Here is a 23,116-nt window from a genome sequence, read left to right on the forward strand (position 1 = left end):
GGCTGAACCACCCTCTGCTCCCTCCTCCCCACAGGAAACCTTACTTGAAGTAACCAGATTTAGGCAGTTGTCTCTTCAAAGGGTACACGTAGCCACATGCAAGGGTGGAACTCTGGCGTGCTTCCTTCATCCCTCTGTATTTCACGTTTAACTTTTCTTGATACACTAACAGTGAGTGCCCCTGACCGCATGTATTGATTTTTCTCTCCGTACAGACGGTCTGTCTGATAAGAGCTCTCACTCCGGCCAAGGGGCTCTGAATTGTGAATCTGTCCCTCAGGGGAACCCTGAGCTGGAGGACGGGGAGCAGAAAGCCAGGAAAATCAAAAAACCGAAAGAGAAGGAGAAGAAGAAGGAAAAGGGCAAACTGAAAGTCAAGGAGAAAAAGCTGAAAGAGGAAAATGAAGACCCAGAGAGGAAAATAAAGAAGAAAGGGTTCGGTGCCATGCTGAGGTATGGGCGTGCTGCGAAGGGACAGCGGGCCTTGTTTTGCTTTTTGGTGTCTCCTGGTGAAATCGCTCTTCTGTGTGTATCCAGAAAAAAATGGCAAGCGTTCCCTCCTTTTTAGCTAAGTGCATAAAAATCTCAACAGCGAAGGCACTCGTTCCTTTCCCGCAGAGGCAGAAGGAGCTTTCCTGGGTGGCTCCTGAGGCCCCCGGGATGACAGGAGGCTGTGATCAGTTTGCTGTGAACTAAAGGCTGACGCCTGGTAGAGGCATGGGCTGTGCTCGCAGCCCTTGGTTTATATGGTGAATTAAATGCGTCTTCAGTGTAGGGAAGGTGAGAGGTGAGAGGGAGTCCCCCACCAAGGTGTGTACGACACCCTGGGTGGCTTAGAGAAGACAGAGCGGACGGACCTCACTCACCTGCCCCGGAACCAGAGGTGTGTGGCCAGGCCTGTGAGCACGTTAGCACCTGCAGAAGCTGGGAGCGGTCAGTGGAGAGGTCACTGCATCTAGGGTCAGGGCACCCCGTCCTCAGTCCGTGACCCTGCCCGGCTTCATTGGTTGCTTCACTTCCCCAAGCCTTCCTGTCTTCACTTTAACAGTGAGGCCAGCGGACCTGCCCTCCTGAATCAGTGGGGCTGTGACACGCGGCGTCAGATGCGGCCAGCCCAACCGCTGGGCATGTCCCCGAAGGGCACGATCAGAAACCAACTCTGTCTCCTCTCCTACGGCTAATTCCACATGTGCTTTGTTGATTTTGAAATGATGTCCACTATTCAATGACATCACTCCAGCCGATGGCTTTCTGGTCCCTTTGGGTATTAAAACAACCTCTGTCTCGGGGTCTAAAACGCCAGTCTAATGTTAACCGGAACTTCCCCTCAAGTCTCTGCCCCTCAAGTCTCTACCCCAAGGTGATGTGGGGCAGGATCCCACCTTCTCCTGCTTCTCAGTCTCTGGACCCAGGGGGAAGGGAAGGGCAGTTTTAGAACAAGGGTGGAATTGTCCTTAACTGGTTTCTGGATCTGGTATAATCTGGCTGTCGGGGGCCTTTGTGGGCGAGTTTTATAGATTTTTCAGTGGCTCCTTGCTGTACCAGTCACTGAATATGAGAAACATTTCCCTACTGATCTCCTGAGACCCTCAGATCCTTAGCCTCTGACCTCAGAACCACACCCTCGTGTGTGTGTGTGTGTGTGTGTGTGTGTGTGTCCCATCCCCCCAACCCCCAGCTCATGGCCTTGGACGGTGTCAGTTGGAGATGCCTACCTTTACTTGGCTCCCAGGAGTTGCCTGTCTCTTGCCCCTCCAAGTGATAGAAACCTAGCCCGTTCCCATTGCTCGCCTCTCCCCCCATCCTGCCATAGGGATGTCCCAACCAGCCTGACATGTTCAGATTTCTCCAGGGCAGGGTCCAGCCCTGTTTTCGTGCCTCCCCAGCTCTGGAGCCACAAGCCAAACCCAAGCTTGCATGCACGGGGAAGGAAGAGGGGCAATGAGTGTTTGCGTCTCAAGCAAATGGGAAGGATGACCATCTCCTTTCATAAAACTGCCTTCAAATTCTCTCAGGGGTCATCTTGCAGACTCCTCACTTATTTTATTGGGGCAATGGGGGGAAGCCACCCTTTCCATTATTTTCTTTGCTCCTACAACTTTCCATCACAGAGAATCTCTCTCTCAATCTCTATCCTTCTTTTATCCAGGGGCTGAAGGTGAGGGATGGGAGGTGATGTTGGCTACCACTTGGTCAACTCTGAGGAGACATCTCTCTTAAGGATACTGGGTGGCTGGGATGCCTGGGTGGCTCAGTGGGTTAAGCCTCTGCCTTCGGCTCAGGTCATGGTCCCAGGGTCCTGGGATCGAGCCCCGCATCGGGCTCTCTGCTCAGTGGGGAGCCTGCTTCCCCCTCCCCCTCTGCCTGCTTCTCTGCCTACTTGTGATTCTCTCTCTCTCTGTCTCTGTGTCAAATAAGTAAATAGATGAAATCTTAAAAAAAAAAATACTGGGTGGCATTTGTCATCAGATGTTTTTAGTTTAGGATTTTTTTAAAGATTTTATTTATTTATTTTAGAAGGAGAAAGACACAAGTGTGAGAGGGAGACGGGCAGAGTTGGGGGAGGGAGTCTCAAGCAGACTCCTCACTGAGCACAGAGCCCGAAGCGGGGCTCAATCTCATGACCCTGGGATCACGACCCTAGGCAAAACCAAGAGTTGGATGCTTAACCGACTGAGCCAGCCAGGTACCCCAAGTTTGGGATTTTCAATGAAAATTTCAGACAGAAACAGAAAGCTCTATTCCATATCTGTTATTCATATGTAATATATGGATGTAAATATAATCTGTTATTATATATAAATATAGAAAGAGAGACCCGTTGAAACTGCAAAATCACATTTAGGCAACACAGGTAATACTGATAGCAGTAGAACACGTCTCAATAAATGTTGGTTTGTTTTTCCTGGTGGTCTCTATAGACTCTGTCTTCCCATTTGACATTTTGAATGTTAAACTTGCCCTTTTTCCAGGTAATTATTATGATTGCCAGAATTTGTGGGCTATGCTTTAACCATCCTGATAATAATGACACACACGATCCAAATATATAGATGGGAATTGCCTTTAAATTTACAGAGGTCAGAGGTTAAACAGGACAGCTCTGCACATGAAATGCTAAATTCAATCCCAGGTCTTCCTGTTATCTATCTAGGTAGCATTCGGCATACTATTCAATCTATGTGCCTCAGTTTCCTCATCTGAAAAATGGAAATAATAATAATAGAATATACCATTATTATGGGGATTATGTGTTTAATTACATGTAACATGCTTATAGAACAGCACCTGGCAAGAAACACACATTCAATAGATGTTGTGATAAGCAGAATCAAGTCCCCTTAAAGATGTCCGTAACGTAATCCCCGGTACCTGTGAATATGTCATGTTGCATAGCCAAGGAGAGTTAAAGTACAGATGGAATTAGGGTTGGGGATTATCTGACGTTAAGATAAAGGTGATCATCCTAGATTTCCCCCCATGGCCCGAAATAATTATGAGAAGCCTTAAAAGTAGAAGAGGAAGATATGACTGAGGAAGAAAGGTACAGAGGAATGCAATGTTGCCAGCTTTGAGATGGAGGGAGGTGGCCATGAGCCAAGGAATGAGGGCAGCCTCTAGATGTTGGAGAGGGCAGAGGAGGGGATTCTGTCTGGAGAGCCTCTAGGAAAGAACCCAATCTACCAAATCCTTAACTTCAGCCATGTCTGTTGTTTAAGCCAATAGGTTTATGATACTCTTTTACAGCATCAGTAGAAAGCTAACATACTTATTATAATTATTAGTAGGACTTCTACAATATCGTGGTAATTTATAAGAAAACAAGTTCCTCTTTAAGGTGTTAAAGAAAAAAACAGAAAGATTTAACTAGAGTAGTCTACAAATATGAAGACTATTAAAGCCTCACGTATCCCATTTTTCTAGAATATTACTGAAGTAAGCCTTCACTTTATATTTTGCTTCGATGACTCAGTTTGGCCGATTCGCACTCTGTTGCTGGAATATAGAACCTATTCCTTTTGTTGTCCGATATACGCTGTATTTGCCCGTGGTAGAAATCACACGTCCTAGATCTTTTAGACATCTAGCAACTCCGTTTTGTTTCCTTCTCCCATTTTAGCAAAATTAAGATCTGAAAGGTGGTGTTTGATTTTATCTCCCATGTAAAAATAGCAACTGTTTTCCATAGCCTTTTGCATCTGAGTTTGTGAGCACATTGGAGTTGCTGCTGCATGCACATTTTCAGCAACAAAGAACACAAAAGCTGTTGCTATTAGCCAACAGATTTTGCTTTAATTCTCATCTGTTGCTCAGATGCTATTGACTTCGTTTCTTTCTTATTTAAAAAAGATTGATTGCTTTAAGGTTCTCTAGGAGGTAGATGTGTGGCTTAAATATTATTATTTGTTCCATTATCTGCATTTCACAGCCAGTCTCCTGACATGGAGCTTTAATGCAGGTTGTGCCATGGACAGTGGCACCTGGCCAAGGGCACGAGCAGGGACCAAAATCATCTCCCTCTCCTCACCGAGCTACGCATCACGGAAGTGCAAATGTGTTAGCAGTGGCTTTGCTCTGGCTTGTAAAATGCTAAGTGTTGTGTGCTTTTCTAATATCAGCTGGTCCATTCGTGTTAATGATATGTAGTCATAGAGTTTAGCTCATTAGTTAATTTGACCTACTCCTGATCCTTTTGAAAAAATTATGGGGATCTTGTTAATTCGTATCTTTAAATGTACGGTCGGTGCCAGTATGCCTAATGCTTTTCTTTTCTTTTTTTTTTTTTTTTTTTTAAGATTTTATTTATTTATTTGGCAGACAGAGATCACAAGTAGGCAGAGAGGCAGGCAGAGGGGAGGAAGCAGGCTCAGAGCAGAGAGCCTGATGTGGGGCTCGATCCCAGGACCCTGGGATCATGACCTGAGCCAAAGGCAGAGGCTTTAACCCACTGAACCACCCAGGCGCCCCCTTTTCTGATTTCAGAATTGCCTCCTCATAGAGTCAACTGTGGCTCTGACACAAGCCATGAATTATTATGGAAAAATATGCAGATCAAGAATCTACCAATTTTGTTAGTTTCCCTGAATCCTCTGTTTACCTGCTGTTGAAAGAGGACATTGGGGAATCAAGATGCTTAAATTTTTCATCACGTGTTGGCTTCCTTAGGGCCGTGTGCTCTTCATGGCAGTAGACTGTAGACAGAATGCCTGTGGCTCCTTGAGGCCAAAGGCTGAAGCCCAGACCCACTCAGCAGACAAGCCAATTGCCATCAGCCCTTGGCCATTCTCGTAGGGTCTAGCAGATCTTTTCTAAGCACTGGAGAGACATAGCCTTTGGCCAACAAAACCTTGCCCAATCTAGAGCAGAAAGCCCAGGATGAAGTCCCTAATTTCTTAATTATTTAATAACTATATGGATCTTTACATTCTTTAAACTGATTTGTGTCCCAAGTCTGTGTTTAAAATCATTTCTTTATATCATATTTGCTGTTGCTTCCTTTTGCTGTTATGGGCCACTCACTTAGAGACCTTTGAATTATCTACTTGTGCTGCATCAGGTACCTTTTCTATACTCTTTGTGTGCTTTGGTACCTAAGGGAATTTTGCATGGTAAATTCCTTCTTAATGGATTAACAAATAACAAAGTGCTACACTTGCCCATAGAGAGGTTCATCTCTGTTTTAAAAATTTGTCTGCCCATAGTCATTGATTAATAAACTATGTTGAATGCTTACTCTTTGCCAAGCACCCTCATAATCAGTCTTCATTTAGTCCATATTATTTACTGAATGCTCGTTTGGCATCAGGCACTGTTCTAGACCCCAGGCAGACAGTGATGAAGTCCTTGCTTTTATGGGTTTGTTGTTGTTGTTGTTGGGGGGTTTTTTTTGGTCTTAGAAAAGGAAGGAAAACTCAAAGACTTTTGAATTTCTTTTGGTGAGTTTAAAACAAAACAAGCAAAATATCACCTAAACGTATAAAGTACTTGTAGCAAGGGATTTCCCAGGCAGAGGTGGGACACTGAGCTCAGCTATCTTGAGGACAAAGCACTTCCTTGTCAGCTTGAGGGAATCAATAGTCAATTTATTTGGTGCTGAACAAGACATCCAGGCTGCGGCTCTTACGTGATTTGCATCCCAGTGAGGTGGAGAGAAAAAACGCTAACTCAAGATGACTGAGATTATTTTGGACTCCAGTAGGTGTTACGAAGAAGGTGAAATCAGAGGGATGGTGTCCTCTTCCTCACAGTGACTTACTGCCTAACAGACTGTGTGTCTGCCCAACCTACACTGAATTTCAGCAGATTGGTTATCAGAACCTCGCATGCTGTGGTACTAAATGCCAAATCACTTTATGCCTGCTCTTTTTTTATTTTATTTTATTTTATTTGAAGCCTAGGAATATGAGGTTACTTTTAAATCAGCTTCACATAAAGCTGTAACAGAACGCTAACCCAAATTGTGTCTGTTTTAGCATACAAAGCCCTATTACACCTGAGGTAAACATTCTGAAGACATGTGGGCTTTAATTTAAAGGGCACACTTGATTTGCAGCTGTGCGTGTCCACTGTATTCCTCCTGGCCCATCAGTTGGATGTTCCTTTTTTTTTTTTTCCTAAAGTAGGCTCCACACCCAGTGTGGGGCTTGAACTCACGACCCAGAGATCAAGAGTCACATGCTTTACGACTGAGCCAGCCAAGGGCCCCAGTTGGATATTCTTCATTGTTTCTTCTTAACTCAGCTAACATAGGTGTATCTCAGTGATACACTGGTTTAATTTCTACATAGAGAAGACTAAATTATGAGCCCTAATGGCATAGGTTTTTTTTTTTTAAATCTAAAGGCACCAACTTTTTATATCTAAGCTTTGCAAGTGCTAAAGCATCTATGTTTCATTTGTTTTATACTAAAATATAGTATTTTATCAAAACTAAGGCATCTCTATATGACATCTTGGTGTGGATCATTTAAAAAAAAAAACACTTCTTCACATACAGACACGCACACACAACACACACACACATACGACCCTTTCTCCTCCACCACAAACAATAACGCAGACATCATCACCATTGAATTTATACTTAACCTACTTAAAAACCTGTCCGTTACAACCTCTGTGGCCTTCACGAATCCCTTTGAGTCATCTACTCAGCAGTGAATGGGCGATAATAACACATCCTCTCCCAGTTGTTGTGAAATTGAAGTTAATTTATGTAAGCAAAGCTGTCAGGATAGTGCCTGCCTTGGTAGGTTCTTCTTCTTGTCTTCCTGCATGGCCCCACTCGGCCTGCCAGCCATCAGCGTTTGACTTGGAGCCCCCTAAACTTCCATTTCAATTTTGTAAATTTTCCCTCTAATTGCTATTTTGTATTTCAGGTGAGCATGCTATGTTTTCTTTAGACTGGACAGTTTTGCTTTAAAAAGCTGTAAGAAGTAATGACATAACTAAAATCATCTAATCCTTTCTATTTTATAAGCTTTGGGTCACTCCTTTCTAAATATAACCTTGAACTATCTTTAAAGGTTATCTCATCGGGGCGCCTGGGTGGCTCAGTGGATTAAGCCACTACCTTCGGCTCAGGTCATGATCTCAGGGTCCTGGGATCGAGCCCCACATCGGGTTCTCTGCTCCGCAGGAAGCCTGCTTCCTCCTCTCTCTCTGCCTGCCTCTCTGCCTACTTGTGATCTCTGTCTGTCAAATAAATAAATAAAATCTTTAAAAAAAAAAAAAAGGTTATCTCATCATTTGGTGGCATTGAATACAAATAGGAAGGAGACTCAGATGGAGGAACAGACTTTTTTTTCTTTTCTATTTTTTTCCTTCCTGTGTTTCAGACCAGAGTGAATGGATGGGTTTTGGACTTGATATTCTCAATGCATGCCTCATAGTTCTTTCATTGGGCTGCCTTGGAAGTTGTCTTATAATGCATTACCCATAAAGATACATTTTGACTTGATTTTTAAATTAGGTTAGATAGAGACGGAATACTTAAATCTCCAGGGAGCATGACATCTGTCGTACATTTCTCCTCTTTACCTTGATCCCATAACGGCTGTTATAGGTCTCATGTACAATAAATGTAATGTGGCTGTGCCTGTCATTACCTCTTTCTAGAGAGTGGCTGTAAAATGTCCGGGTATCCCTTCAGCTTTATGGGTATGAAGGGCAACCTGTCTAATGTAGCCTGGCCAATGAAATTTTAACAGTCATTTCCCCAAAGGCAAAAGGCCAACAACAGGCTAGAGATAAGGTGCTTTGCTTCATGAAGTAGAGGCCAGCTTGAAATATGAAATTTCAGATGAAAAATGAAAGCCAAAGGAGGTCAAAGTTCCTAATTCAGCTGCAAGTTGTATATGGACATACATGGAAAACAGAGAACCTTACGGATCAGGGCAAAATGGCTGCATATATTGAGCCTGAGAGAAACAAATGACTGGCAAAAAATAAATTTACATGGCAAAGGCGACTCACAGGTGCAATCATCCATCCTTCTCTGTGGCTCACAGAGCGGGAAAGGAATAGAATGGAGCGGGAAAGGAATAGAAGCTGAAGACACATGGAAATTTTGTTAGGCTCCTTTTTTGTCTTTTGGGTAACAGAATTTTCTCACCTCACAGTCCGTCTTAAATTATTTACTTTCTCTTTCACGATATGAGCCATGAATATTTTGTCTCCTCATTTTGTTAATTTGCCAATTTCCCTCTGAGCTAAGTGCCCTAGCAATTTTAATTTTTCATTCGAGTTAGGAAGAGCGATGACTGCCCCCACCTTTTTTTTTTTTCCTCATTATTACTATCACAAGCCTGGGCTCAGAATGCTACTTTTTATGACCAGCAGTGTTGAGCCCATAATGGAATTGCAAAGTAGACAGTGTAATATACCGATATTGACTTCCATTAAACCCAGTGGTGTGATCGCTGATAATATTTATATATTTATGTATTATACATCCCAGCTTTTGTTCGTTTGCAACTAAGCACCAGAGAGGAAAATTAGCATCATAATAGGAATAGATTGCAGACAGGAGAGTGTAAAGAAGTAGAGGGAGAGCCTCCATAAATAGGGCAAGGGAGACAAAATGATGAGGGTAGAGGCAAGTATGGTAGCTAAAGAGTATAGATTAAATTGGGATCAGACACATTTAGGGTTGTGTGGCCAGCATTTATTTCTCAAGGGAAAGAAGACCCAGGGACAGACGGGCTGCTTGGCTGATAGGCCGGGAGGCTGAGTGTGTAGACAAGTGAGCCACCGCAGTGCCCAGCGTGCAGAGTTTGTGTGATGTCTGACTTCAGTAATTTTTTTCAGCTGTCATGCATGTCTGCAAATGTTTGTTTATCACTTTCTCTGTTTTCTTTGAGTATATGTTCATAGAGGGCGAGGGGCATAGATGGAGTTAATTAGTATACAAGTGTATGGGTAGCTTGTTTTCAAAAGCATTTGAAAAGCTGATTGCTGTTCATCGCCTTCCCCTCCTACCGTATGGAATCCCGACTCCTCTGGAGCTCTGTTTATGGCTGTCCAAAGCAGGATGATTTCCTCGTACTTCTCATAATAACGAATGATCACGTAGAGTGTCAACCAGAAGGCTGATTTGTTTAATTAGGGTTCTCTTCTTCCCTTAACATGCGTGCACAACTCCCATTAACGTTAATGTGAATTACGAAAGAGCACGAAGAAAAATAGATCCCTTTATCTCATTACTTTTCTTGGATAATGAGGTTTAGATTTGTTAACAGATCAGAACAAAAGTCCAGTGGAAAAAAAAATCAGCTTAACTTTTAAAGAAATTGATACGCTACAAAGAACTTTCAGAGGCACTAAAGTAGAAGATGCACATTAATAAATAAACTTCATTAGCATTTAAGGTGAAATATAATCATTTAAAATGCTGGATTAAGAAAATGCAAAGGATTTCCTAATGGACCTATTTGCATACTCATATTAAATAACTAATAAAACATATTAACAGCAGGTTTATTCATATATATAAACACCTACCACTTCCTAGTTGAGACTGCATTTGCCTAATTTGCTTTGTACCATGTCCAGCGCAATGTCATGTCCTTGTGCAATGTTTGCTTAATACTATTAGATAATGACATGTATAGATTTAATAATTTGCTTGAGGGGAAAAATGAAATTAGTTCTTTGTTTAGCACCTTTTATCTGAGAACTTCAATGTAATTTACTAACATCCATCTTGAAGATGCATGGGAGATGAGGGTGGCAAATAGTAGCTTCACTTTGCAGTAATAAAGAACGAGACATTGAGAAGTGAATCTGCCTGCCCAGAGCCAGACTTTGAACTGATGGCAATACCAAGTCCCCTCTTAATCACGGCTGCTGCCATATTAGCATCCACACACACAATGACACAGCGTGTTTGGATGCTAATACAGAGTATATACAGTTCTGTATATACTTTGATACACCCTGTAGAACCCATACTTTTTATTTTTGCTACTCACTGGATTTTTCTGGCTCCAGTCAATCTATGAAACAGCAGTTTAATAACATGAGATGGTTCATAATTAAGGGAAAAGACTTGACTCTTTGGCATAATAACCATATAAGAGAGAGGCTTCCCAGAACAATTACAGACAGATACAGGAGATTCACAGATTGAAAAATGGGTAAGAGGTACACAAATATTATGGGACTGCACATCTCGGGCTATTATTGCAACCAAGCTAAATAATATCTAACAGGATTTTGGAGACAATCCAATTTTGCTTCTCCGGCCCGACGCTGATCATTTCTGCGTGGTGGCCATGCCTCAACCTCAGCTTCAACATGGCTAAAATCTAATTCGTCATCCACCCATCTAAGTCACCAGCTCAGCCCGATGTTCCTGACTCTGCAGGAGGCACTGCCAGGAGTCCCGGGGCGTCCGTCTGAGATGCCGCTCTCTCGCCGTTCCCTCCCTTCCACGAGCCCGCACTCCTGTTGATGCTTGCGAAGTGCTGTCTCTGACATCTCTGTGGCCTTCTTTGTCTCTGCTGCTATTTGCTGACCATGGTCTCTGTTATTTATAACTAGATTGTTTCAACAAACTCCTAGCTGCCTGCGTTCTTCCTTTCCTCCTTCGGGTTCATTCTAGACATAGCCAGCAGCCGTTTTTGCCTTCGGGTATCAGGTATTTAATGGAAACCTTCTGCACTGAAGTGCATTATGGCCTAGTGGCCAGGATCAAATCCTCTGAGGCCAAATCTACTTAGGCTCACATCCCCAGCTCCGTTTCTTTGTAGCTATTGGTCCTACAGCACCTGCCGGACTCTTCTGTGCTCAGTTTTCTCTTCTGGAATAATAAGAGATCTACCTAATGGAGTTGCTTTGAGAGTGAATTCGATGATAGATGAAAATGCCTGGCACATAGAAAGTTCTTAAAATGTAACCTATTCTGCTCTAGGAGCCAAGATGTTGCCAATTACCAAGTCATTCTCAGAAATCCAACCGTCCTCTACAGCCTTCTACAGAGCTTGTTAAAGCTAGAGATCACGGGCCCTTACACAGGAGATTCTAATTTTTTGGTCTAGGATGACGTCTGGTATCTCTGATGATTGTGTTGCAGTGAGTCCTGGGAACCCCCACTTGGGAGCTGTTAACTCCTGAAGTTCAAACTGTTTAGGTCGGCATTCAATACCCTCTGTAGTCTTATCCCAATTTATTTTTCTCTCATTGTTTTTAACTGTCCCCTTGTGCAAACTCACCACTTTGATCACATGACTGACTATTACCTAAAAGTCTTTGCGAGCACTAAGATGCCACTCTCTTTTGGATGATCACCCTTCTCTCTCCTCCTCCCCCTCTCTCCCTTCCCCCCTTTGTCTCCTCTCTCTCTCAGTCCTGCCAGACTTCTGAAGCCCACCATAAGCCCCATCCCCCTTATGTATCCTTCTTTGACTTGTGTATCTCTCTTTGTCCTCAGAATTCCTACATCCCGAGTCTTCTCTTTTGGATTTCCCATTGGCAGATTTGAGGTTTAGTTAAGGCTTTACATGTCTGTCTCCTGTCCTCGGTGGGGTCAGAAATTCCTCTAAACAAAACTGCTGCCTCACAGCTCTTTGCAGAGCACTGGCCCTTACTAAGCTTACACTGGTTGACGATGGTTCAGATGGTATGCGCATTGGAGTCAACCTATGCGGATATTAATGTGTTGTGCCCTTTAGTCCTTCTAGGTAATAGGACTGAAAATAATGAAAACAGAGAATGTGGATCAAAAATAAGAAAGGGTGAACTGCATTGGGAGTTAATTATTTTTTTTAATTTCTGCTTGAAGACAAGGTTGAAGGATGAGTTAAGTGGTAATAGTAACCAGCTGTTCTCCATCTCCACTGAGGACAGGGCTAGAGAAAATGGGCCAGAATCCTTATTAGAAAAAAATGAGGTTAGACATAAAAAAGAAGACAGTTGTTAAGCACTGGAATGAGGTTTCTGAACAGGTTGTTCAGACTTGACCTCCCTGAAGTACTTTAAAAGTAGGAAGGATAAATATCCATCTAAAATGATATGAAAAAATTTGCCAATCAGTTTATTACTTGAATATATATTAAATACTACTCTGGGGAAATGCAGAAAAAATACAAAGTACGAACCTTTTGCTTAGGCTCACTATCTAATTAAGATGACCCATAAATACAAAATGATTAGCAATGAAAGTGGGATTTAAAATTAAGAGCCAAATGGTGAAATTACGACCATGACTGTGGTTAGAATTCAGATATGTACCCTCTCTACTTCTTCACCCTTCAAGAACCTACCCTGGGCGATTTTTAAAATACATGGATTTTCTGTATCTATTTCCAAGCTTCTTTTCTAGGTTAACTGGAATAATCCTGAATCTTTTCTGAAATAATTTATTCAGTACTTTTGATCAAGCAACCAGTAAGTATACAATAAGCATGTTATAACTGTTCAGTCAGTTTTTTCCCCGACATCTTCTTTCATTCATTCAACAAATATTGATGGATTGTCTTATAAGTAATAGTCTCAGTGCTCAGTTTGGAGGTAACCACAGTGAACAGCTCAGATGTGTTCTCCTGGCACCTGCAATCTTTCCTTGAAGGATGGTAGGGCATAGAAGTTCTAATATTAATGTAACATAAAGGTATTAAGTTCCTTTTAAATAAGCAGAGCATTCATGAATCCCATAAAACTATGGTTAAGCCATTTGCCGTATACTTAGTAAAAGTACTGAAAGTGGGATGCCTAAACCTAGTTGTACAGTTGCCTTCTTGAATGGAATTGTCCTTTGCCTGGGAGATACATACCTTGTATACCCTTGTAATACGTGTATAAATGATCATTGCGATGATGAACTACTTGGCCATAGGCTGAAAATGTTTATAGTGCAGACATGCCTATAGACTAAAATAGATAAATGTTGGTCATCTGAGAAGTCAGTTTAACAGAGTGAAATGGCACTGAGAAACAGCCCAAGACCACCAACATGTAACTCGCCAAAATAGAAGATCTAATTAGAGGCAAAATGAATGATTTGGCCTTTAAACATATTCCTGGCATATCCTTTGTTCTGTGTTAGCATAACGAGCTCATCCCAGTTTGAGCACTAAAAATCCCATGCCCTGGGAAACTACTCAGTTTTAAGCAAATCAGGACAGTGGATCGTCCTCGTCTGCATTGTCAATTGCATCTGACCCTCCTTACCCTTTGCTTATGTGCTACTATAGTCATAAAAATTCCCTGAAGACACAAAATAGAAGCTAACTTTATTTGTAATACCACAAGGTTAAAAAAAAAAAGTACTCTCTAAATTAAAAGAACATATAAAAGAGTAGAAGCTCTAATAGAAAAGTTGAGTGAACTCTTCTTTTACCTTATTTTTTTGTGCTTGCCTTAGCCTGAGCCGTCATATAGTCTCTTAAGGTTTCTTGCTATCTGAAAGAGCCCTATAGCTCCAGGAATCAAAGTAGAAATGTCTCAGTAGAGAATGACTAAAAGCAGCAGCCCATTTGCCAACAAAAAAATCCTTAAAAAAATTATATAAATTCAAAACTCCAGAAAGAGAGAGCTGGAGGGCACATCGGCCAAAAATAATGGTTGTAACTCTGATTGCAGACAAAATCACCAGTGAACAGTAAAAACCCTAATTCTAGGGCTTTCGGTATTAGTTCCTCCCACTGATAGGCTTCTTCTCCCCCAGGGACTATAATTTTCCACTTTAAATTTGAACTCTAGTCAATATATAGTAGAAAATCAATATCATAGATTTGTTCTGCTTTCCTTTTGCCTCCTGGAATTTTCAAAGTATATGAAAGAACAGCTTTTATGATGAAGATGGACTGTAAAATGAAAGGAGTGGCTTTGACCAATTCCCTAGAACTTTGACCCAAGCACTATATCCCAGACTCCCCGCACCATATCCTCAATACCTCTCATGCCTCTGCCATGTCCCCTCTAATGAGTATTTCATGTCTGCATCGATATGATTGCTGGAACACCTTTGTGAAGACTCTTTGACAAGTTCATTGGAACCTGCTATCAGAACACTTTTTCCTATTTATCATACATTCTCCCCTTCATTTTGTTTTACTGTTTTCAATTACAGCTTCCTTCTTTCTATTATGATGTGAGTAGACGGAAGTAGAGGAAGAAATTCACAAAAAAAAAGAAAGAAAAGAGAGAGAGTTCTCAAAAAACCTAGACACTTAACATTTAACATTTATACAGATAATAGAGCTTCCATTGTTAAAAATGAGCAAAGATGCCAAGGCATTGTTGCAATAAATGCAGACTCATTTATGGACATGGTAGGCCATTCTCATTCCTTCTGATTCCAGCTCACCCGGCATCTTCTCAGCTCAGTGTGTTCAGGCCACATAGAAAAGTCATTGGCCAGACCCGATACCTCAAAACTTGCGTTAGAGCTGGCCCGCATCGTCTTGGTATTTTCCACTGGTTTTGTACCACCTTGAATAGAAGAACCATATCTTACGAATTTATGTGTCCTTCCCATTTTGTGTTCTCTGTCTCTGCTTCATATTTCTTCCCTCTACCTTACCCTCATATCTCCTCATTAATGTAATCCAACTTTCAGGTTCCTCCTGGTCCTCGTCTCTTGAACCAAACACAAAATTAGACTGACTTTCAAGCATCTCTCCCCTGACACTGGTCATCTTCATATGAGTGCTTTCCACATCCGGCATCTGGTAGTCCAAGCACAGAACTCAATAAACCTATGGAATTCTGAGTAACCACGACTCTTCAACAAAGTACTGCATCCCTGCCTTGTTGTTTTCTACACCAGGGTTGGTCAGCCCAGTGGCATTGCCTAAGAACCCTCAGTGCCGTGCAGACCTCAGCTTGAACCATGTTGTCTTAGACTAGAGCGCTGATATAGTGGAACTTGCCTATTTCTGACCGGTCATACCCCGAATACTGGTTCCTGACTCCATCTCCAACCCCGTGTGTCTAGTGACAGGTTAGTTTTCCTTGAACCTTGTGCTTGCTGTCTTTCAAGTATTCATCTGTCTTTGCTTTCTCACTGCCATGGTCTGTACTGCTGATGGAATATGCCTGAATGGACCACTTCTAGACTAGCTGGCTGACCTCTCAAAGTCAGCCTCTTTGTCTTTATGCGATTCCTCTGGCCATTGCTCATCCTGGTTAGCTGTACTCCATCTAGTCCCCTTCCCCAGTGATCCTTAGGTGTATCTGATGGCAAATTTGCTAATTCTCACTGTCTTGGCCATAGTATTCATTCAAAAATTCATTCAAAAATTAGTTGCTAAACTAATTCTTGATTCCAAGAAATCCGTTCTAGAAATAATGACTAGCAATCATGCTTCCATAGTTTGATTTTATTGTTTTATTGTTTGTTTGTTTTTTTAGGGAGGGAGAGAGAGCGCACACAAATGGGGGAAGAGGGCAGAGGGAAAGGGAGAGAGAGAATCCTAAGCAAGTTCCATGCTCAGCATGGAGCCAATATGGGGCTCGAACTCATGACCCTGAGATTGTGACCTGAACCAAAAATCAGGAGTCAGATGCTTATCTAACTGAGCCACCCAGGTGCCCCTAGGCTGATGTGCTTCTTAAATGACAGTTGATGTTTTAACTCTTGTAGTTTTTTTTTTTATACAAAGTATTCATTTTGTAAAACTGAAGTATTCTAAAAGAGAAAAACAAGTTTATTGAAGACTAGAATTCTTTAAGAGAAGGAACTCTCTTAATTTTGAAAATATAGGAGAAAACTACTGATAAGCTCCACACTTTCGTTTTGCATTTTCAGTGTTAAACTTTAAGTCTAACTGTCTATCATGTTTTATTTCATAAGAAATGTATCAGCATAAAGAGAAACAGTGGTAGGTTATAGGATGTAATAGAAATTCTAATAGACTGTTTAACAATAATATGGCAGGCAGATACCATTTTAATCAGTATTGTCATTAACGACTATCAATAGAGAAGATAAGATGTTCTTGTCTTTGTGAATTATGATTTATGGCTGGCACAGCAGTCACACTGAAGTATATTTATTTTTACAATACAGAGACATTGATTAAATGCACATGGCATCTCAAGTACAGTTGACATTTTAAGTCAAAATTATTACAGACACACAGCCATTCATTTAAGCTGTTGCTTTAAAAATGTGTCTCAACTGATTGTTAATGGGAGAAAGTCTAGCTGGGCCAATATTTCAATAAGTTGATCCTTTATTTTACTGGTATACATCGCCTGGGGGAAATTTGCCTCCTTTGGGCAGTCCTGTCATTTTGCTGTACCATTCTGGTGAGCAGACCACCAGATGAAAATAGTCCTTTATGTGTCTATACACAGGGGTTCCAAGTTGCTCAGAAAGCATTCCCTTACTAGGATAAAATCGTTTTTTGGTTCTCTTCCCGTTCTCCCTATATTCTCCGAAAACCTTGCCTTCTAGCCTACCAACCTGCTTAGGAAGTAGATCTTAAATAATTGATGGCAGCTGTAGATGAAACAGTATCATTTAGGGATGATGGTTTTTGTAATGTATATTGCTGCTTGTTGCCAATAGACCAGTGACTTTAAACAACATAAGTGTTTGGGTATTGATTGTTGATTTACAAGATTGAGGCCAATCGTAATTGTGTCTGAGAGCATACTTATATACCCTGTCTATAAATTCTTTGATCTGGTTTCTCATTTTTGTCTTTTTAACCTCAGAACTTGCTTAGATCTTTATTTTATTTTATTTTATTTTATTACAAGGTAATTTTAGGGTCGCATAAAAGTTATCAAAATAGTACAAAGAATTCTTATTTACCTTTCATTCAGATTCCTCAGATGTTGGTATTTTGCCACATTAGCACTAGCATTTCCTCCCTCTCACTTTTTCTTTCTCTTCTTTCAGACATATATACAGACCCAAGCGTCTATTCCTTTCTTTTTTCTGAATAACTTGTATTTGCAAACCTGATACCCTGAAACTTGCTTTAAAGCTAGACTTGCATCACTGTATAGTTTTTATCCCGTATTTGAGAAAAGTCAACCAGTGGCCTCAATGCAACCTCCAGTCAGCAAAATTAGAAACATAAAATGAAGGCGATGATTTCAAATATGATTAGAAGTCAAGAAAACCAGGATGTGATATTCTTTTTGTTTTCGTGGACGATATTATCACCACACAATCTGAAAACCTGAGTTAAGTCAGCGCTGACTTCCGGTAAATGAGTACACATTTCCAAGAATGAGATGTATTTCTTCGACAGTTAATGAAACTTCAGAACTAAGACCTCTGCAAAAAGGTGCAAATCTCTCATCCATGTGATGAGGCTTCATTAACCATTGAATTTAGCCCAACGTGCTTGAATGAGATGGTAAATAGGAAAATGTCCTGCTCTTTATTATTAAAATTGTGCTGTAGAAGGACTGTCAGAAATCCAATACTGTTTTTTTCTCAGACCTCTTATCCTTTCCGTTTTGCTGCAGGTGATTCATTGATAAGACTGGAAGGGGAGCTAGAGAGGCAACACCAGTCTGATCACTGAGGGCTTGTCTTACAAATACCTGTGCATTTAAAAACACAGTTTAAAAATAAAAAATGTACAAAGATAAATGTAATCTGATAGCAATAGTGGACTTAAATTTATCCCTGAAATTTATAATTGGCCTAAATCAGGAAGAGGGATTTGGGAAAATAGGATATATCCTGCCAGTCTTTTTAATAATATTTGTTAGGTGTTTTATTTTTATTTTTTTTTCCATTTTATTTATTTTTTCAGCGTAACAGTATTCATTCTTTTTGCACATGTTAGGTGTTTGGGATGATTTTGTTGGAGAGGCCACTCCAGGGGTGTCTGATTTTAGTCAAACTCTTATGTCTTGAGAAACAAGAGGAGGTACAGTAATAGAAGTGTGGTATATAATATGTAATATCATGTCATAGTAAAATACAATATGTAAGTGTAGCTGGTAGAAACAGAAACAGAAACAGAAACACATCTGTTGGGAATCACTAGTTAAATAAAAAAATCCCTAATTCCCTAAACGTTCAGTTCAGCTTTCACAAAGAATGAAGCAGCACTATCTGAGTGTGTTCTTCAGCATAGGCCTGCCCCTAAATTACATGAATGCAGTGATAACAACCCTCCTATACATTGACCACATGTTGCTGAATTGATTTTGGGTAGGATAAAAAAAAAGTAAGAAATAGTGTAAACACTCTACAGCATCCTTTTCTTTTTTCCGCATGTCAGGATTTAATTACTCAGAGCTGCTGAAATCCACTCTGTTCTTCTTGTCAATTGAATGTATGTTTGATTGTGCACTAAATATCTTCCATATAAAAGATAATACAACTTTATGAAGCACTTTGAAACTTTCAGCCAAAAAAGTAGCTTGTGTGTGTCAATAGGCCATTATTAACATCTCTTTTGAACTTCTAAAAAATTAAATATGGTAGATAGCATTATAAATATTTGTGAATGCTAGTATGTCAGCTTTTTTTTTTTTTTTTTTTAACCCCATAAGTTAACTGTATTCTGTCAAGGCTAATGGTAAAGAATTTCCAGAAAAGAAAGCTTATGTTTCCATTCACATTGAGAATCCACATAAAAGGACTTGTATTTCATAAGAGACTCTTAATCTCACAAAACAAACTGAGGGTTGCCGGGGGAGGGGTAGGGAGAGGGTGGTTGGGTTATGGACATTGGGGAGGGTATGTGCTATGGTGAGTGCTGTGAAGTGTGTAAACCTGGCGATTCATAGACCTGTACCCCTGGGGCTAATAATACATTATATATTAATAAGAAAATTAAAAATTTCTTAAAAAGGACATGGTATTTGTAAAGTGCATGTATACATATAAAGTATATAGAATTAAACATCGAAGGCACTAAAACTGCACAAAATTTGGGCTATGAGTGAGTATGCCTATTTTTATAGAGCATGAATCGTCAATTTCTTTCTAACTCTCAAAGGGGTCTGGTTCTCAAAAGGAGTTAAGAACCATTTCATAATGGAATCCAGACTCTGCAAGGCCAGCTCTGTTCTCTGCCTGACGAGTAGTTGATACTCGTATCTCTGCTCTCTGACTCTGTTCACTATAATATCCACCATCGGAGTTGGAATGTAGCTCTCTCTGGAAGGAATAGGGAGGTGTAGAAGGTCCGTCTCCACTCTTTACGTCGCAGGGATCCCCTCAAGACACACCCTGGTTTGGAGATAACCGTCTAAGTATGGTGTCATGGGAAGCAACACGGTCTGACTTAGAAAGGTATTTATTAAAGATGATCTTCTTTCTAGTACTCTTTAGCTAGGTTCCCTCAAGTGCAAACCAAACATAGCTCTCTTCAACCTAAATAAGAAACAGGAATCTTTTTAGTGGCGGCTCTCTCTCTCTCTGTTTCTATTTACCTGTGCTCTTCAGGGGATCCTCAAAGCTGAGATATCCTCTCTGCTCTCACAACTCAGACCAAGAAAATATCAAATACGCTGGGGTAGGTCCTTGCATTTCATATCACTGGGACTGTATACACACCTTCTATTGTCAGGGTCTTTACAACGTCTGATTGCCGGGGATGGCCAGCAATCCCTGTACCGACTGATGTAGGATTACTCCAGACTTTGCGATGAAAGAGAAGAGAAGGCAAGGAGGTCAAGGCTCAGAGACCAAGACCCTTTGCTCTTCTTTGATCCCACATTTATTGGTCCTTCAAGATAATTGGAAATCTTTATCCCTGTTTCTCAAGCACGTGGTGTGTGACGAGGGATCTGAGTAGAGCTAGGAGGATCCGTATAAGGGAAAGGTACGGTATGCTAATCTGCTCTGCTAATCTGAGTGTTCTAGAACTCTGCTAAACATCTCCTAGGGGACAAGGCCTACATCTCTTGGATCACAGGCCGGCTGTTTGGGCTAAGGAAGTTTAGGTAACTCCCCAGGGCATTCCTACAGCAAGGTGGTCCCGTAGGCCTCTGCCTTCCAAAGGCCTACCCCCTTCTCCAAAACCTTCCCTGTCCCCATTATTAGCAAGCTAGGTGTTATGGATGATTTCATGCTCTACATTAACCCCAACATCTAATAGAATTAGGCTATCATGTCATATTTGGTCATTAGGTATTGCTGTATTGCACAATGTACTCCAGATTGAAAAAGGGTTATGTTTGGGACTTATGAATCTACAAAATAAATTCTCCTATTAATTTATCAATTCTGTAAATGTAAAAGCTTTAACACGAATACGCTTAAGATAAGTGGCCATAATAAGATAAAATGTATAGATAAATTTTACCCAAACAATTTCAATGTTATAGTCAAATACTTTATGCTCAGCCTTGTAGAGAAAAGCTCATTTTTTTAAATAATAAAAAAAAATGGCACTTCCTCAAAAAACAAGGGTATCCTATCTGACAGAAATTACTGTTCAAGAAAGTAACAGTAATTTCCTTTCATGAAAAGGTAGGCAATTAGAGATGTAGGTAGAGTTTCTGTAATGTTTGAAAAATGAATTGTTTCATTTCCACCTACGTCACCCCATCCTTCTTAACACTCTTCCTGCCGTTATAGTCTGCGATGCTGCTCCCTCAAGCTACTGCTTCTGGCCTTCTGGCTGCTATGTGTAGCTCCTCGTCCTAGTCTGTTATTAAAAGTCTTTATCCCCTGGACCTCTGCAGGCAGCCCTCTCTTGTCACCCTTTCTCGGTCTCTTCCTCTTCTCCCATCCCTCCCGCTTCTTCCCCTTCCTCCTGACTCCTACCCCCCAACCAACAGCCTCAACTAGAAACCATACTTTTCCCCCAAGGGCTGGATCCGTAAAAACAAAACTTCCTGAACAGTTTTCCCGATGCCTCCGTAGATAGCTCAAACAGAGTTTGTACACTGCGAGACAGACTTGCTAGTTTATCTTTACGAAGGCTGTCGAGGAGGAAAAGAGAGTGAGGTACTCTTTCCCTTCACCCCTAAATCCAGTCCATTCCCGAGTCCCATGAATTCCCCTTTTTACGTATCTGAATTTTTTCTCTCCATTGCCTTTTTACTTCATTAGTTCAGATTCTGAGCAGTCTTGACCTTGTCTTCCAACCCACCCTCAACAGTGCTGCCCATATGGTCTTCCCAAATACAAATCTGATATGCCCACATTTTTGCAATGGCTTTACAGTGCCTTGAAGCGCTTAAATTTCCGAGCTGTCGTAATGGTGCCCCACCTTCATACTCCCTGCAGCCAGAGAGGAGTACATGCAATGATCTGAATGCGCCGTGAGAGCATTAAGACAGTCAGCAATGCTTTGCACCTTTCCTGTTATCTGTGACTTAAAATGCCATTTTCCCAACTTCCAACCCACATTCCTCTCTGGCCAACTCTTCGTCATGCTTCAATGCTGAGTTTGAGGATCATCTCCTTGGGAAACCTTGCTGACAACCACTCTGACCTCACTCAAGGTTGGCAAGATGTGTTACTAATGTCATCCCACTCTTTTGAGTACTCAGACATCTTTTATTGAAACGAGAAATGTTCTGGTCCTACTTTGTCGGTGTCTGGCTACAGAAGATATTGTTGAATTTCATAGCCCATTATTGTAATTCACCTGTAATTATGAGGATAAGTAAACATGAATACGTAATATCATCTTAGACTTCATTGCTTGTGTGTCTTAATGTGAAAATCTTGTGGCATTTTATGGAGCTTTAAATCTGAGGGAATAGGATCTGTGAAAACTGCCTAATTTGTTGATTTGCATGTGAAGTGTGTTGTTCCCAGTGGGTGGTAGAAACTGATTTGGCATGTAGCTTCCTAGCTCTGAGCGGGTAACTGGTGTTAGTTCCTGCTGCTGTAACAAAATGGATTTGGCCTTTATTGTAGCTCTTATTTGAAAATTACTATTAAGAACTGCATGCTGGAGATATGAGAGTGCTTTCCAAAGATGGATACGTTTATGTAGCAAAGCAGGAAACAGTGACACCATGTCTTAATGACACTTTATATTCTGCCAATGTCCTTAGCCACGACTTCCTCAACTGCGTCATCTAAAATAAATAAAAATCGTATTCCATTAGAGACACAATTCGACAATTGAATTTTTTGGTGAACTTTTGGCATCCAGTGAAAGAATTGTCTCCAACCCCAGAGAGGGGGTTAATCTTTTTAGGGCATCATTGCCTGGAAAGAAAGAGAGGACCAAGTAAGGGAATAGGAGTAAAAGCATTAACTCTAAGAGCTGGAATTAGGGAACTGTTCAACAGTTAACATTTCTATGACCACATTTTATTCAGTAATAAAGAAACAGAGAGCGTATTATTTTACTGAGGAAAATTGAAAAAAAAATACAAGCAATCCCAGTAGGCTGAGGCTTGGTTTAATTAAATGAGGTAACATTTTATTTCTTTATTTGAATAATTTCCTAGAGTCTCAGTCCAAATCTATAAAGAACAGTGTTGACTACCCAATATAGAATATTTACTGTAGCATCCACCTGGTTTGGAAACGGTTCTTCTTTAGGGGAAATAATTCGTACATGCTTGTACGTAGTAAATACTCAGATAACTATCATGTTAGCAAGGCAGAATAAAAATCAATATTAATGAGAGCAGACAAATGCTTCTAATAATAGCTGAAAACTCTCAAGCCCCAGGTGTTCTCCTTAGTGTCTGACTTCCTTCCTTCCCTCCTTCCTTCCCT

At 40.9% G+C, this 23,116-nt stretch overlaps 1 protein-coding gene across 2 annotated transcripts in view; it reads left to right on the plus strand.

Annotated features, from left to right (window-relative positions):
• Nucleotides 1–23,116, plus strand: part of PARD3B (par-3 family cell polarity regulator beta) — a 1,055,741-nt gene that overhangs the window by 748,963 nt on the left and 283,662 nt on the right. For both annotated transcript variants that reach the window (XM_046019094.1, XM_046019095.1), the window contains one exon: nt 216–453. In XM_046019094.1, the coding sequence (XP_045875050.1) occupies nt 216–453 (238 nt within the window). The remainder of the gene's footprint in view (nt 1–215; nt 454–23,116) is intronic.

Source organism: Meles meles, chromosome 9 (genome assembly GCF_922984935.1).
Source record: "Meles meles chromosome 9, mMelMel3.1 paternal haplotype, whole genome shotgun sequence".
NCBI classification, from domain to species: Eukaryota; Metazoa; Chordata; class Mammalia; order Carnivora; family Mustelidae; genus Meles; species Meles meles.